At 36.8% G+C, this 13,314-nt stretch overlaps 1 protein-coding gene across 2 annotated transcripts; it reads right to left on the bottom strand.

The window, feature by feature from the left end:
* Positions 1 to 64: 64 nt before the first annotated feature.
* On the bottom strand, positions 65 to 12,608 carry LOC120120339 (brefeldin A-inhibited guanine nucleotide-exchange protein 1-like). Of its 2 annotated transcripts, XM_039139999.1 has the most exons (11): positions 11,459 to 12,608; positions 10,206 to 10,523; positions 9,160 to 9,493; positions 8,506 to 8,931; positions 7,963 to 8,255; positions 6,832 to 7,105; positions 5,597 to 6,099; positions 5,113 to 5,434; positions 4,670 to 5,030; positions 948 to 1,630; positions 65 to 844 (listed from the first exon to the last, which is right to left on the bottom strand). In XM_039139999.1, exons 1-11 carry the CDS (start codon positions 12,499 to 12,501, stop codon positions 254 to 256), a joined length of 5,148 nt encoding a protein of 1,715 aa, XP_038995930.1. In that variant the 5' UTR covers positions 12,502 to 12,608; the 3' UTR covers positions 65 to 253. The 2 variants fall into 2 exon arrangements, with proteins under 2 accessions (XP_038995930.1, XP_038995931.1); XM_039140000.1 differs by lacking the exon at positions 11,459 to 12,608 and having other exon boundaries at positions 9,160 to 9,503; positions 10,206 to 10,389.
* Between the last annotated feature and the right edge of the window lie 706 nt (positions 12,609 to 13,314).

Genomic DNA, 13,314 nt, shown 5'->3' with positions numbered 1-13,314 from the left:
CGTACCAACTCAAGTCAATTTAAGTGATTCGATCTACCAGCATATGGATCATATGCATCCAAGATCAGTAAGTGAAGAAAATTTCAATTCATATCATCAAGATGTCGATTAACATGTACACTATTTTTATATGAAACAAAAGAAAAAGAACTCATAAAAGGCTATATCTTGGCTAATCATCAAGCCAACTATGTGATCGAAACTGTGACATAATGCATCTAAATGTAATATATTCTAAAACAAAAAATTAAAATTATTGCATGATTATTGTACCTACACATGACTGGAATATGTTGCGGAGAACATGTTGAACTTCACCCGAGCTGTGCTCACTCCGGACAAGATCGACCAACAGATGAAAGATATTTGATATGTATTTTCTAAAGGAATCCCTTCCCAAACCACTCAATGCCTTCAATGCTGACACAAGTAATGGACTTCTAGCTGCCAATTCTTCCTTCTTGGCAAAACCTAATGGAAGAATCCAATGGGTCACCGGCATATTCTGGTGATCAGTGGTACAGTTAAGGTATATTTGCAATATTTTTTCACACACTTCTACAAGTAGTGATTCTAGATTCATCTCTTTGGAGATGGACGGATTGTTTTCAACAAACTCTTGGAGGAAGTTGAGGTAATTGTGATAAGCCTCATTCTCAAAGCCAAGCATGAGAGGTTCAGAGAGCTCCAAGATTGAGCACGCTATCTGTATTTTCTGCTGCATTCTTGTCTCAGAGTTCAGCTCCAGAGCATGTGATGAAATGGAAGAAAATATCTCGACAACGATAATGGTATTTGCAGCCGACAAGAATTGCATGTGTGTTTTGTATATATCAGTTAGAACCTGAAATAATGCAATGAGAAACAATTATGATTATGTCATGAGTTTCTATAGAATTATAACGAACCACCATTAGCATTCAAGAAATAGTGTGCGGTGTGAGAACCTGTAAAATGTGTTGCTGGATGGAAATATGACTCTTCATTCTCGAAACCACGTAAGCCATGGTTTGCAGATTATCACCCTCAACATCATCATTGGTGAATCCATGATCAGAACTTGTTTCGGTATTAGAATAGGATTGAGAATTGTGAGGCACCTTGATGTCATCCATGGTTCTCAAAAGCTTCTTAAACCCAGGCAAAGTTGAAGTGGCTGTTTCTTTAAAAGCAAGAAATATTTCTCTCCACTCTTCTTCTGAAAGTCTGCTTCCTAACTCTCTCGTCAAACGACACATCGCTGCAACTCCAATGCTTGCGCGACCTTGTATTGAACTTCCCAAGTATCCTGTCAGTATGTATACCACATCTGGTAGCCGAGGCCTTAATACATCATAAAAACTAATGAATAAATTTACTAGACACTGAGATGCCACGGTAGAAGTTTCAGTGTCCCAGTTACTTCCATCACGATGAGGAGATTCAGCAGTTGGTGAATCCTGCTCAGTTTTTATAGCCTTGTCACTCTTTTCACACACACCATCAAATATGGGGAGAACAACAGAACTAAAAACACCAAGCCAGAATGTTCGTGAGAAAAGGTGACCATGATCATTCAGGATGTTGAAAAGCACTTCCAACGAACTCTTTCGGATAGCTAATCTCGAATCAGATGTTAGTTTTGATAAACCTGAAACATAACAAAATTCTCAAACTTCAAAACCAAAGGCACTTACTTTCTGCAATGTAAAAAAGTAAGATTGATAGGCAATCATGTTTCCTTTCAGAGAGAACAGTTTAGTCAAAGCAGGTAGTAAATTGTTTTTGGCATTTAACATGTGGATAAGAGCCTAACCTGAACTCGGAGTAATTTAATGGATTAACAATGGAAAATAGATAATGTGCAATGATTTAAACAACAAAAATAGATATCTCTCGTCTCTCTCTCTCTCTTTCCCGACAGTTTATTTAGGCCTCCCTTTGGGGGCAAAAAAGAATTCAGAGAAGTTGTGGGAGCCGGTCATAGAGAACTTTAGTAGAAAATTGGTGGGGTGGAAAGCTTCATCTTTATCCATGGCTGGCAGATTGGTGCTTATAAAGTCGGTACTTTCATCTTTACCCATTTTTTACCTATCTATTTTCAAGATGCCATCTACTATTTCTCAACAGTTAAATTCTTTGATGTCGAATTTTCTTTGGGGTGGAGGGGGTGAGAAAAAGAGAATGCATTGGGTTAGTTGGAAAAAGATTTGTAAGCCGTTGAGTGGTGGAGGTTTAGGAGTTGTTGATTTGAATCTTACCAATCGAGCGTTGTTGGGGAAGTGGGTATGGAAGTTTGCAAATGAGAAAGACTCGATATGGAAGAAATTCTTTTGTTGTAAACATAATGTGAGTTGTCATTCCTTGGATATCACTAAGGCCCTATCTCATAAAGACTCGTGGATTTGGAGGGGAATTGTCAATAACTTCTCAAAGAATGACTTCATTGGAGGGTGCCTTAGATCTCATGCAAAAATTCAAATAGGGAATGGAGAATCTGTCTCTTTTTGGAAGGATACTTGGCTTGGGGATTGTCCATTAAAAATACTTTTTCCTAGGATTTTTGCACTTTCTACTAACAAAGGTGGCAATGTGGCTGCTTTTGGTAGTTTTGATTTGAATGGATGGGAGTGGAATATTAAAACAAGGAGGAATCTTTGTGATTGGGAAGTGTTGCAGTTGGTTGAATTATTGAACAGCCTTAAAGACATTAAACTGATTGAATCTTTGGAGGATTGCCTGCTGTGGGATGGCTTGGGGGACGGGCTGTTTTCTGTCAAAGAGTGCAGGAAATCTCTAGACTCTGTTTATGAGGATACATTTCAGTGGAGAAACTGTGTTTGGCTGGGATTAGTCCCTCCTAGAGTGGAGACTTTCCTTTGGCAGCTATCTCATCAAAAAGTTGCTGTTAGAATGGAATTGATGAAAAGGGGGGTTACTTTAGGGGAGGATACTCTCTGCCCTTTTTGCAATCTATGTGAAGAATCTGTCCAGCATCTTTTTTTGTTCTGTCAGGTTTCGTGGGAGCTGTGGAATAAATTAATTTGTTATTGGGGTATTAGTTTAGCTTTTCCACTTGACCCTCCTTCCTTACTTAGTTCTTGGTCTGATTTGAGGCCTTCTTCGGTTATTTGGAAGTTTATTCCGGGTGTAGTGCTATGGTCAATTTGGAGAATCAGAAATGAAATTATCTTTGATAATGGTAAACTGGACAAGCTTTCACTGTTTTTCACTGTTCGCTTAAGGCTAGCAAGATGGTTTCTAGCAAAATATCCTCTTTCCTATATTAAGGTGGATTCTTTAATTGGTGATCCTTCCTTGGCAGATAGTATCTCTGCCCCTAAGGAACTTCACAGATCAGGGTGCGGGTGGATTCCTCCTCCAGTTGATTTTTTTAAATTCAATGTGGATGGGGCTTGTAGTAGAGTTGGGAGAGTGGCTGGAATAGGGGGTCTTCTCAGGGATTGGAATCGGGTTACACTCATCTCTTTTTCAGAAAATGTTGGTCCTTCTTATCCCTATTTAGCAGAATTGAAAGCTGTAAGAAGAGGCATTGATATCTTTGTTTCTTCAGAATGGTTGTTGAAGGGCAGACTCATTATTGAATGTGATTGCAAGCTGGTCGTGGATTGGATCAAAGATCAAGCTTTGGTTCCTATTTCCCTTTCGAATTTTGTTAAGGAAATTGTATCTATTGTTTCTTTTAGAAATTTTATTGTCAGGTGGATTCCAAGGTCTTGTAATTGCGAGGCTGACAAGCTAGCAAAAGAGGGGATCGGGTGATTTTTTTTTTTTTTTTTTTTTTTTTTTTTGTCTGTTTCAGTTGGTGTCTGTTTCTGAGCTTAGAAGCTAGAGGAGTGTGTGAAGTCTTATGTTGTTTGTAAAAGTGTTTTTAAGTCTTATGTAACTTGGCTTTCATTAATAAATTGAGGTACTCTTTTCCTCCTTCCGCTAGTTGGGTCTTACCTTATGGGTAAGATCCTCTAAGAGGGAGGTTTTTAATGAGACCTCCTATTCCTATCAAAAAAAATTACTAGTTATAAGGGTATGTTATCCATCAATCAAAAAACAATGTGAACCATATAATCAAGGCTTAGTTTTGATTGCTAAGGATTCAACCATAAAAAAAATTAAAAAAAAAAACCTATAATGCATTCCATATTGCATAACAATGTAACAAGAGGGGTGTACTTATCTTTGAGCCTATTCTTCAGACGTTTAAGAATCGGTGGATTGTTGAATCCGATAGCAAACTTGCTGTGGATTGGGTTAAGAATTTAGATAGCTTCCCTGGTGTTTTTCTTCATCTAGTGAAAGATATTGTCATGATAAGAGTATTGGAGGGTGCTATCAAATGGGTTGACAGAACAGCTAATATAGAAGCTGATAGCCTAGCTAAGGCTGGTATTGGGTAGTTATTGTTGGTTGGTTTAGGATGTTGTTTAATTGAGTGATAGATGTGTTGTTTGGTGTGTTTCGGGTTGTTTTTGTAAGGGGGTTGTTTGTTTTAAACATTATGTAATCTTATTAATGAATTTTGAGGCACTCATTTCCTCCTTCCGCTGATTAAGGAACACCGATTGGTGTTCCGTTAATCATGAAGGGGGGTTTTAACGAGGCCTCCACTTCCTATAAAAAAAACAATGTAACAAGGTTAGAGGATTTGCAAGGAACTAAATTAACTGCTTACCTGTTAGCAGAGGACCCCAATATGATCCAGGATCATCAATGTCGGTGAAACTTTGCACATCTAAATCATCCTCTTTAACAATTGAAACAAATGAACCATCATCCAACCTCTTATCAGTGCAAACAAGTCCTCCCTCAGCAAGTTTGAAAGCACAGAACCGTAGAAATGCAATAGCATTAAGGCTAACATCACTGTTAAATCTGCTATTTGTGAACTTGATGAGGCATCTTACACAATCAGTAAATGTAGCAGCCTCAGTCTCAGTTATATGAGGAAAGTATTCTCGCACTATTTTTTCCATTGTCTCGAAAGCAACCAAGACAATATTCTTATACTCATCCGCAGCAGCTGCTGTGAACACCTAAGAAAAGAACATAATTGTGTGAAAAAGAAAATATTGGCGCTGCATAATAATAGAAATCTTACATGAGCCACTAGCATACCATAAAAACACTTTTCCATCCAGATTTCACGTTCCTGACACGACTGAGGACTATCTGAGAAATGCATCGAACTATTAATTCCCTTATTTCTGCAGAGTTGCTTTTCCGCATAACAATCACAAAAGGTCTCAAAAATTCATTCTGGAAATTGTAATTTGCAAGCTCCTCACGTTCTAAGAATTTCATAGCAAGTTGCCGCAATGAATCCATCACAAAACTTGATACAGATAAATTTTCAGACAATCCGACCGAAACGAAGAAATCAGAAAGAACATTCCACATGCGACTCCAAACTAATCTGATGCGATTCATATTGTAGTGCCTGCAATAGGACATTGTAGAATAAGTTTTCTTCATAGGTAGACAACAGAGGGAGACATATGTGCCAGAGAGAGCTAGGGCAAATTTATCTGAAGGTAAATAATTGAGATTCTGATAGAACTAGCATTATAGGAAATTTTCTAAAAATAGGCAAGAACCTTACGCAATTTCAACTAGCTTAGTGAGGCTAAAAACCCGAGGATCTGTAGGAGACTGCAACTCTGATATAGAAACTTTGCAAAGGGCTTTCACAAATGCCACTATTGCTTCGCTGTTTAACCTCTGGCTATGTGCAAAAACATGGTTCAACTCAAAATTTCCAATCTGGTCCAATAAATTCAAGTTAGCAATGAAGTGATTAATTTGCTCCAGAGATACCAGTCCAGAACTATTGATTCCAACAGTAGTGCTATCATATGAACCTCCTCGGACAACTGCCATTACAGTTGGATTCTGGAGGGTTCCTTTGTTCTTCAAATATTGAAGATCGGCAGATTTTGGCGTCTTGTCATCTGTTTCAGTGTTTGACTCGGTTAAAAAGGATGCATCAGTTGGAGCACCTTCTCCCAACAGTTGCAAATGCTCAATTCTGGACAGGCAGGTCAATATATGCTCCCAAGCTTCCTGAAGATGGTTACCATCTTCAATGGCAATAGATATTATTGCCTGTATAAAGTAAAATGTTTCAAGTAGTGAGATATAAAAAGAATATTTTAAAGAAGAAACTTATATCATACAAATGAAACAGGCATTACTAAATTTAATGCATTGAATTTTAAATCTATTTTACCAACAGACAATAGGAATTTCTATCATCCAACCATCACAGTTTAAGGTAACTGGATATTATCTATGCACAGTATCATAGGTGCGTAAAACACAACCCTCATAAGGTTGCCTTCTTCAAGCAATACCATGACTAACCCCTTAACCGCAACGGTTGCCCACTTCAATTTATTGTTTATAAATGATGAAACAATTATCAGGCATATGGCCAATAAATTTACTCATAATTGTATTCATTGTAAAAAGCATCATGCCTATGATTCCCTATGCTTGCTAACAACAACTAAAATTATAAACCATAAAGTCAAAACAAAGATCACAAAAGCAACCAAATACTAAACATAGTCTAATCTCCTTGAACTTGATTTCTAAGTAGTAGATTATCAATGTTCCAGAAACAAGCTAATGTCAAGAAAAAGGCATAAAAGAATAATGCACACATGACACAACACAAGTGAACTTTATGGTATCTCTGGTGGGAGACTGTAAGAGAAAAACATTCAAATTGACCAATGCTGCAGTTATAACACTTCCTGTGATATAGCTTATGAGAGAATGCCAAGGGAGAACATTACAATTCCTGGTTATCATGAGCATACAAATACCACGAACCTTTACAGCATCAACATTCTTTTGTTTCATGTCTGCAGCACAATGGAGATAAGTGAACTTTGCCACAGATGTGACAAAAGCATCTCTCTGTGTCTGCATGCCCAGTACTGCAGTTACATGCACAGCGTGTCGAAAGCCGTGTAAGCATTGTGTAGTAGCAAGTCTATTATCACTTTGATCAAGAGTAACACTAAATGCAGCCAGCATAGGTCCCCAGCAGACCTCCACCATAAATCTCAAGATTGAAACATCTGAAACAGAATGATAAACAGACCTGCAAAAACAAATTTAAAATGGTTATTTTTTACAAATATACCTCCGGAGATGTTGGGATGATAAAAGAACAAAGATCTTATTAAAATAGAAGCAATAAGGAGGGAACATATATAGAAGAACATGCAAGAACTGAATTCTCTTTTTCTAATGACGCAAGTTCATTTACAATCTTTTATGCTAGAATCAACTAAGATTAAATGACTTCCTTTCCCAACATGTCACAACATAGGGCATGTAACAAAATGTACCATAAAATCTTAACTCATACGCCTAAAAAAATTCACCTAAAGCAGCTCATAAATGGTATAATTTTATCGTCTTTCTCTGTTAGTATTGGTCCAGGACCTCCACCGTTGGCTGAACTGAAGGCTATTAAAAAAGGCCTAGACCTTTTCGTTTCATCAGTTTGGGCTAAGAAAGGAAGACTGATCATGGAAAGTGACTGCAAATCTGCAGTAGAATGGATATTGTCACCTATTTCTGTTCCTAATTTTTTCAGTTCCCTGATCTTAGATATTGTTGCCTTAGTTCGGGGGAGGGCGGTTATTATTCGATGGATTCCTAGGGGCTGTAATTGGGAAGCAGATAAGTTAGCTAAGGAAGGGATAGGTTAATTGTTAGGTCTCTGTTGTAATGTTATGTAATACTCTCTTTATTTATAAAACTAAGGCACTCTTTTCCTCCTTCCGATAGATACTTCTGTCAAGAGGTAACCAAGAAGGAGGTTTTTAATGAGGCCTATTATTCCTATCAAAAAAAAAAACATATAACCTAAACAAGTGCCACACTTCTATTCCTTGCCACACCAATCATTTTCCACGGAGCAAAACATAAGAATTAGATTAAAAAACTTACTCCGATTTTCCCGCCTTTGCCTTAAACTGTTCTTGAATGTGTCTTATAAGAAGCCCATTTGCACCCAATGGCTTATCTTCTGTTTGCTTCCAACTAACCAGATTCAGTATACCATCCAAACCCAATAACTTGTTTAAGCTATTTTCCTGCTTGCATTGAGGAACAGCAGAATCAGCATTCATCTTAATTTCATTTTTCACAATCTGGTCATAAAGAGCACCAAGATACTCCTCAGGTAAATCCTTGCCATCATTTATTCCTCGGTTGTTTCGGATGAAATCAGACTTAGTCATCTGAATGCAGAAGCAACATATAACAGAAGTGAGCAGAATCAAATCTATTGTGAGTTTATCTATGAAAACATTTCACAATAGTTCAAAGAAAATTCCACATTGTTGACGGGAAAAATTTGAAGCACCCAAAAGGCTTACAAACCCCAAAATAGACCAGAAGAGACATGAACATGTCTAAGCAAGCATATAAAGTAAAAGTTCACAATCCAGTGATGTGCTGAAGAGACAAAAACAGGTTGGAAAAACAAACCTTATCTTTGACCATGTCGTTATGAGCATCAGTGTTGAGCATTATGACAGAGTATGCCAGTACATAGGCTGTATCTGCACTAGTAAATGAGTTTGGATTGCATTTACAATAGCGCTCAGCAAACTTTTCCATGATGCGATCAATTTTTTGTGCTTCACCTGGCAACCTAAAGCCACGTAGGAAGAACCTAATGGCTTCACCAAAATCCATAGATTTGAAATTAAAGGAATCCACATAAGCATGCATGACTCTCAAAGCAAATTCTTCTCTTTCACCCAAATAATCACCAATCATGGCTTCATTCAGTCCAGTAGTGTTTTTCCTCAGAAAAGATGCCACTTCTTCTGGAGTGTTGTCAATTTTTTTAGAGTTCATAAGAAACTCAATGCCTTTGGATGGCTTCCTGTTGAACAATGAAACACCTTTCTGCATGTAACACAGTAGAAGTATCACTAAAAACTAAGCTTGTGAAGAAAAGGAGAAAACTAGCATACAATAAAATTACATAAAAGTAAATGAAATAATATAAGTTAATAATATTATGACATATTATCATGACTTATTAAGGCAAGCCTCGGCGACAATATGGAACCAAATGAGTGTGCTACTCGAAGAACCAGTAGAGCTCTGTCCCCACTCAGAACAATAACTAACCTGGAGTTCAATTTTATAAGCTCGGCGTTGCTCAAGTGTAGCAGCATCTGATACTTCAGAATTCATTTCTAGATGCAACTCACAGTCAGGAAAAATTCCATCTTCGGCAGTCGGGGTTGAATAGCTCTCTGCTGAAGTGTCATTCTCAGAGCTCTTATGTATGTTGGAGTCACCTATCTTTAGATGTCCATCCATCCAAGCTCCCATTGATATAATGATGCCAACTAAGCACTTTACTGATTCATGCCGAAAAGTAATATCCTGGATTGCAGACAAAGTTGTGGTTGAACCAGGTGGAGGCCCTAGAGCAGTTTTAAGAAGGCCATTGACAATCCTGCAAATATCTGATGGAATTATAAGAGTTTTAATACATTTTACTAAATTGCAACGCATTAAGAAATGAAAGATAACGAGTAACTGAAAAAAAAACACTAGTAAAGAATTTAAAGCAGGCTCTGAGATCATCACAAACGAATGGTGCTCAAGTTAACTCCTGTATTTTTGGCTAATAATTAATTCTTATATTGATCTGCTTTTTGCAATTTTGCAGAAGGTTTCAAATCATATACGACATAACAGTTGGCTTGATTATTAACCTTTTAATATATTTAACTAAAGTGCAATATAATAAATTAAAAAAAATGAGAAATCCAAATGAAAATAATGAGATGTGAAGCAGAAGGATGCTCTGAGAATATTAACCAATAACAGATTCTTGAGTTACTTTTTATGTTGACCAAATTTAGTTTTGTGGAACTTGAGAACATGTATCAAATTCATACAGGATTTCACATATGATTAGTTGGACACTTCTAAATAAAACTTGACATGGTAATCGAACTTTAGGGCATGGAATAACATCTAAAATTTGTACAAACAATTATTAGCGCATGGAATCAGCACTGATATCTAATCTGTCCAAACAATTATTAGTAAAAAATACCTGTCAGATATGTTCGGTGAAAATTGACAACGAACTTGAGGACATAGAACCAGCATTCATGTCAACCACTTGTACAAACAATTATTAGGGAGAAAAAAAATACCTTTCAAATATGTTTGGTGAATCCACATCGCAGTCATAGTTCACAAATATATCAGTGATAATCTGTGAATCCTCAACAATCTTTTCCAACATATTAAGGACAGTCGTTTTCTGCACAAAACTTGGCTGGAGAACATTCTCAAGAACTCGGAGGATTAACATGGGAAAGAATATTCCAATTTCAGCTTTCAACCCTGATCTATATTTTGTTAGAAGGCTCATAAAAATAGAACACGAGAGCTGGAAAATTGACATCACTGACAAAGCACTGTTTTTTAACAATGATAAGCAGAGATACTGCTTAATTGCATTAAGAAACCTGCATGACGCATCACAGCATGTAAGAACACTAGGATAAATGTAACATAAAACCATAAAAAAGCACGCAAATTATATATCAGTAGTACATAACATACAAAACTTGCATGATAAACAATAAATAGTACAAACATATATACGAAGAACAGATAATGGTTTTAGAGCGGTTTTCATTTTTTGTGCACACACAACACACACACATATATATAGGGGTAGGATCCACTTACATGGTGTAAATTTTTTTTACACTGATTAATAACCATTGGATGAGTGCAAATTGATGGCTGAGATTATCCACTTCCTTTTTCGTAAAAATCTCCTATTTTCAACTATTAATCTCAGCCATCAATGTACACACATCCAATGGTCCTAAATCAGTGTAAATTTTAGTTTTACATTGTGTAATTGGATCCTACCTATATATATATATGATAATTCATGAAAATTGCACTACCCAGTATAAGCCCTTGATAAAAGGGTTTACTTGGCTTCGTATGGCACAGAATAGGCAGAGGGTGACTGAGTCTTGGAAAAAGTTGTGTGCCACAAATTCAATAGGTTTTTCTTACGTTTATATTTGGAGGAGCAATACCCCAAACGATGTCCATGTTGAGGCGTTGGACGTATCCTGCCAGTGTTTAGGAATAAGAAACCTAAATATCTTCATATTTGCTCCATTATATGATATCAGTATCTTCATAAGATTAGTAAACATAAACCTAAATGTTCACTACCATTTTAGAGTTCTTAACACAACAATCATATCATAGTACTAAGTATGCCAATATCCATTAGAAAAAGATCTGATAATAACTACCAAAGATAAAGCCCAAACTAAATGCAACAACCATAACAACTAATTATATAAGATAATAAGTCGATATTTCAAGGAAATAAAAGATCAGAATCATACGTGAGCATAGTATGATGACTTGCCTCTCATTTGTGAGCCAAACTGAACCCCCATTATCCATAATGACCTTGAGGAGTTCCAAAGACACTGTTTTCCCTCTTAAAAGGATCTCATCGTCAGGATTTCCCTGTGAAGAAAACTTCATGGATAACTTACACAAATTTTTAAAAACATGAAATCCATCCTCCCTAATTTTACTAATATTGCCAATGGAACTCGATTCCATCCCTTCCTTCACCTCTTCCTCGCCAACTTCTTCCTTCTCCCCATTCGACTCACCATTCTGCAATTCCGGACTCATACTGGGCTGTGAAAACTTCAAATCCGGAACCCCTTCACTAGTAGTCACAACCTCGCTAATAAGATTCTGACAATAAAAAATTGAACCCCCTTCGTTTAAATTCTTATCAGTAAACTCTATAAGCTCACTAACCGGAACTATTTTGATAGAAACATCCATGGAATCCTCTTCTGCCCGGGTGAACACAATGAGCACAATCTGAGCTAGAACGGACTTAGCACAGATCTGATTGGTTCCGTTTAAACCACTTAAATACACATTATAGCAAGTTTTAAAGACGAGAAGCAAGCAATCGCCACGGACCAAAACGCAAGGGCATCCAACGGCGGACAGCAAAACTCGGAGCATAGCAAGCTCTATCGATTCGTCGCCAATGCCATCGACTTTGCAAACACTTTCGACAATTTTGAAGAGGATCGAATTGGGGAGATTGCTGTCAATCTCGCCGCGAACGTAGCCAAGACAGAATAACTTGAAGACGCATTCGAGGGCGGGGTCGGCGAGTTTGGCGTGATTGGAGTTGAGAGTGAGAATGATAGGATTGAGGGAAAATTCGGCATCGGAAACGGAAAGGCCGAGTAGAGGAGAAGTGGGATCGGGTAAGGCCCTATCAGAGAGGGTCTCGAGCTTTTCGAGGGCGGATTTGCATGAGGAAACGATGTGAGAGTGTTTCCGCCAAGAGGCGTTTTTGATGATCTTGTCGAGAGATGGGCCCAGAACGCGGCCGCACCGGGAAGGACCGCCGAGCGTCTGGGGAGCTGACATCAGTGGCGATCGGTTTTCACTTCCAGATCTGTGGAATCTGACCGGGATGTTGGTTGAAACAGGAAGGCATCAGAACTTGAAATGCGTGAAAGAGAAGCAATCAGAGAAAAAGCCTTTGTTTCTAAATTTGGACAAATGACTAATTCTTGGGAGGCTATTTTGATTTGTCTAAGGCTAGCAGCCCAGCCGGCGGATGCGTGTCATTACTAAATATTATTGTATCCATATTAATAAATAATTTTTAAACTATAAAAAATATATAAATTTTAAGACAAAGTTATCACATACACAATAAAATATTATTATATCAACAATAAATTATGCGTGAACTGTCATGCAAATTGCCAAATTAATTTATGAAGTATTAAATGATTCAATCATATTTTCATTCAAATCAAAATAATTTGACTAAAAATAATAATATTAAAAACCAAATTTAAATAAATAAATAAATAAAATTCAATTAAAAAATATATTGAATATTAAATTTTATTGTTATACTAATTTCAGTTTGATCGCCCCAAAATATATTTCTCCACTTTTGTTGAAGGCAATTTTCTAATTTTCCAATTACTTTTGTCTTTTATTCTAATATATTATATGTGAATCGAAAATGTGAAGCCAATTAGGTTAAAAGAGTAATCTCATAATAAGTATTTATAAAATCTAATTTGTATTAAACGATAGATAGATCAGATACCAATGATTAATTAAAAAAAGTATACGTTCAAAAAATGCCTTTAACGTTTAGTTAAATAAACATTTTAGTCTATATGATTTAGTATTTTGACCTATACCATTTCATTTTCGGGC

This window comes from Hibiscus syriacus, unplaced genomic scaffold (genome assembly GCF_006381635.1).
Source record: "Hibiscus syriacus cultivar Baekdansim isolate YM2019G1 unplaced genomic scaffold, ASM638163v2 tig00110338_pilon, whole genome shotgun sequence".
NCBI lineage: Eukaryota > Viridiplantae > Streptophyta > Magnoliopsida > Malvales > Malvaceae > Hibiscus > Hibiscus syriacus.
The sequence above is the reverse complement of the archived record's forward strand: the minus strand, read 5'-3'. Positions and strand labels throughout refer to the sequence as shown.

Excerpts from the sequence above, each read along its gene's own strand:
- LOC120120339 (XM_039139999.1), bottom strand. The coding sequence starts at position 12,501 with ATGTCAGCTCCCCAGACGCTCGGCGGTCCTTCCCGGTGCGGCCGCGTT. Across the intron at positions 9,494-10,205 it reads TCACCAAACATATTTGAAAG|GATTGTCAATGGCCTTCTTA; the intron begins GTATTTTTTTTC and ends AGATATTTGCAG. Across the intron at positions 8,256-8,505 it reads ACGACATGGTCAAAGATAAG|ATGACTAAGTCTGATTTCAT; the intron begins GTTTGTTTTTCC and ends TTCTGCATTCAG.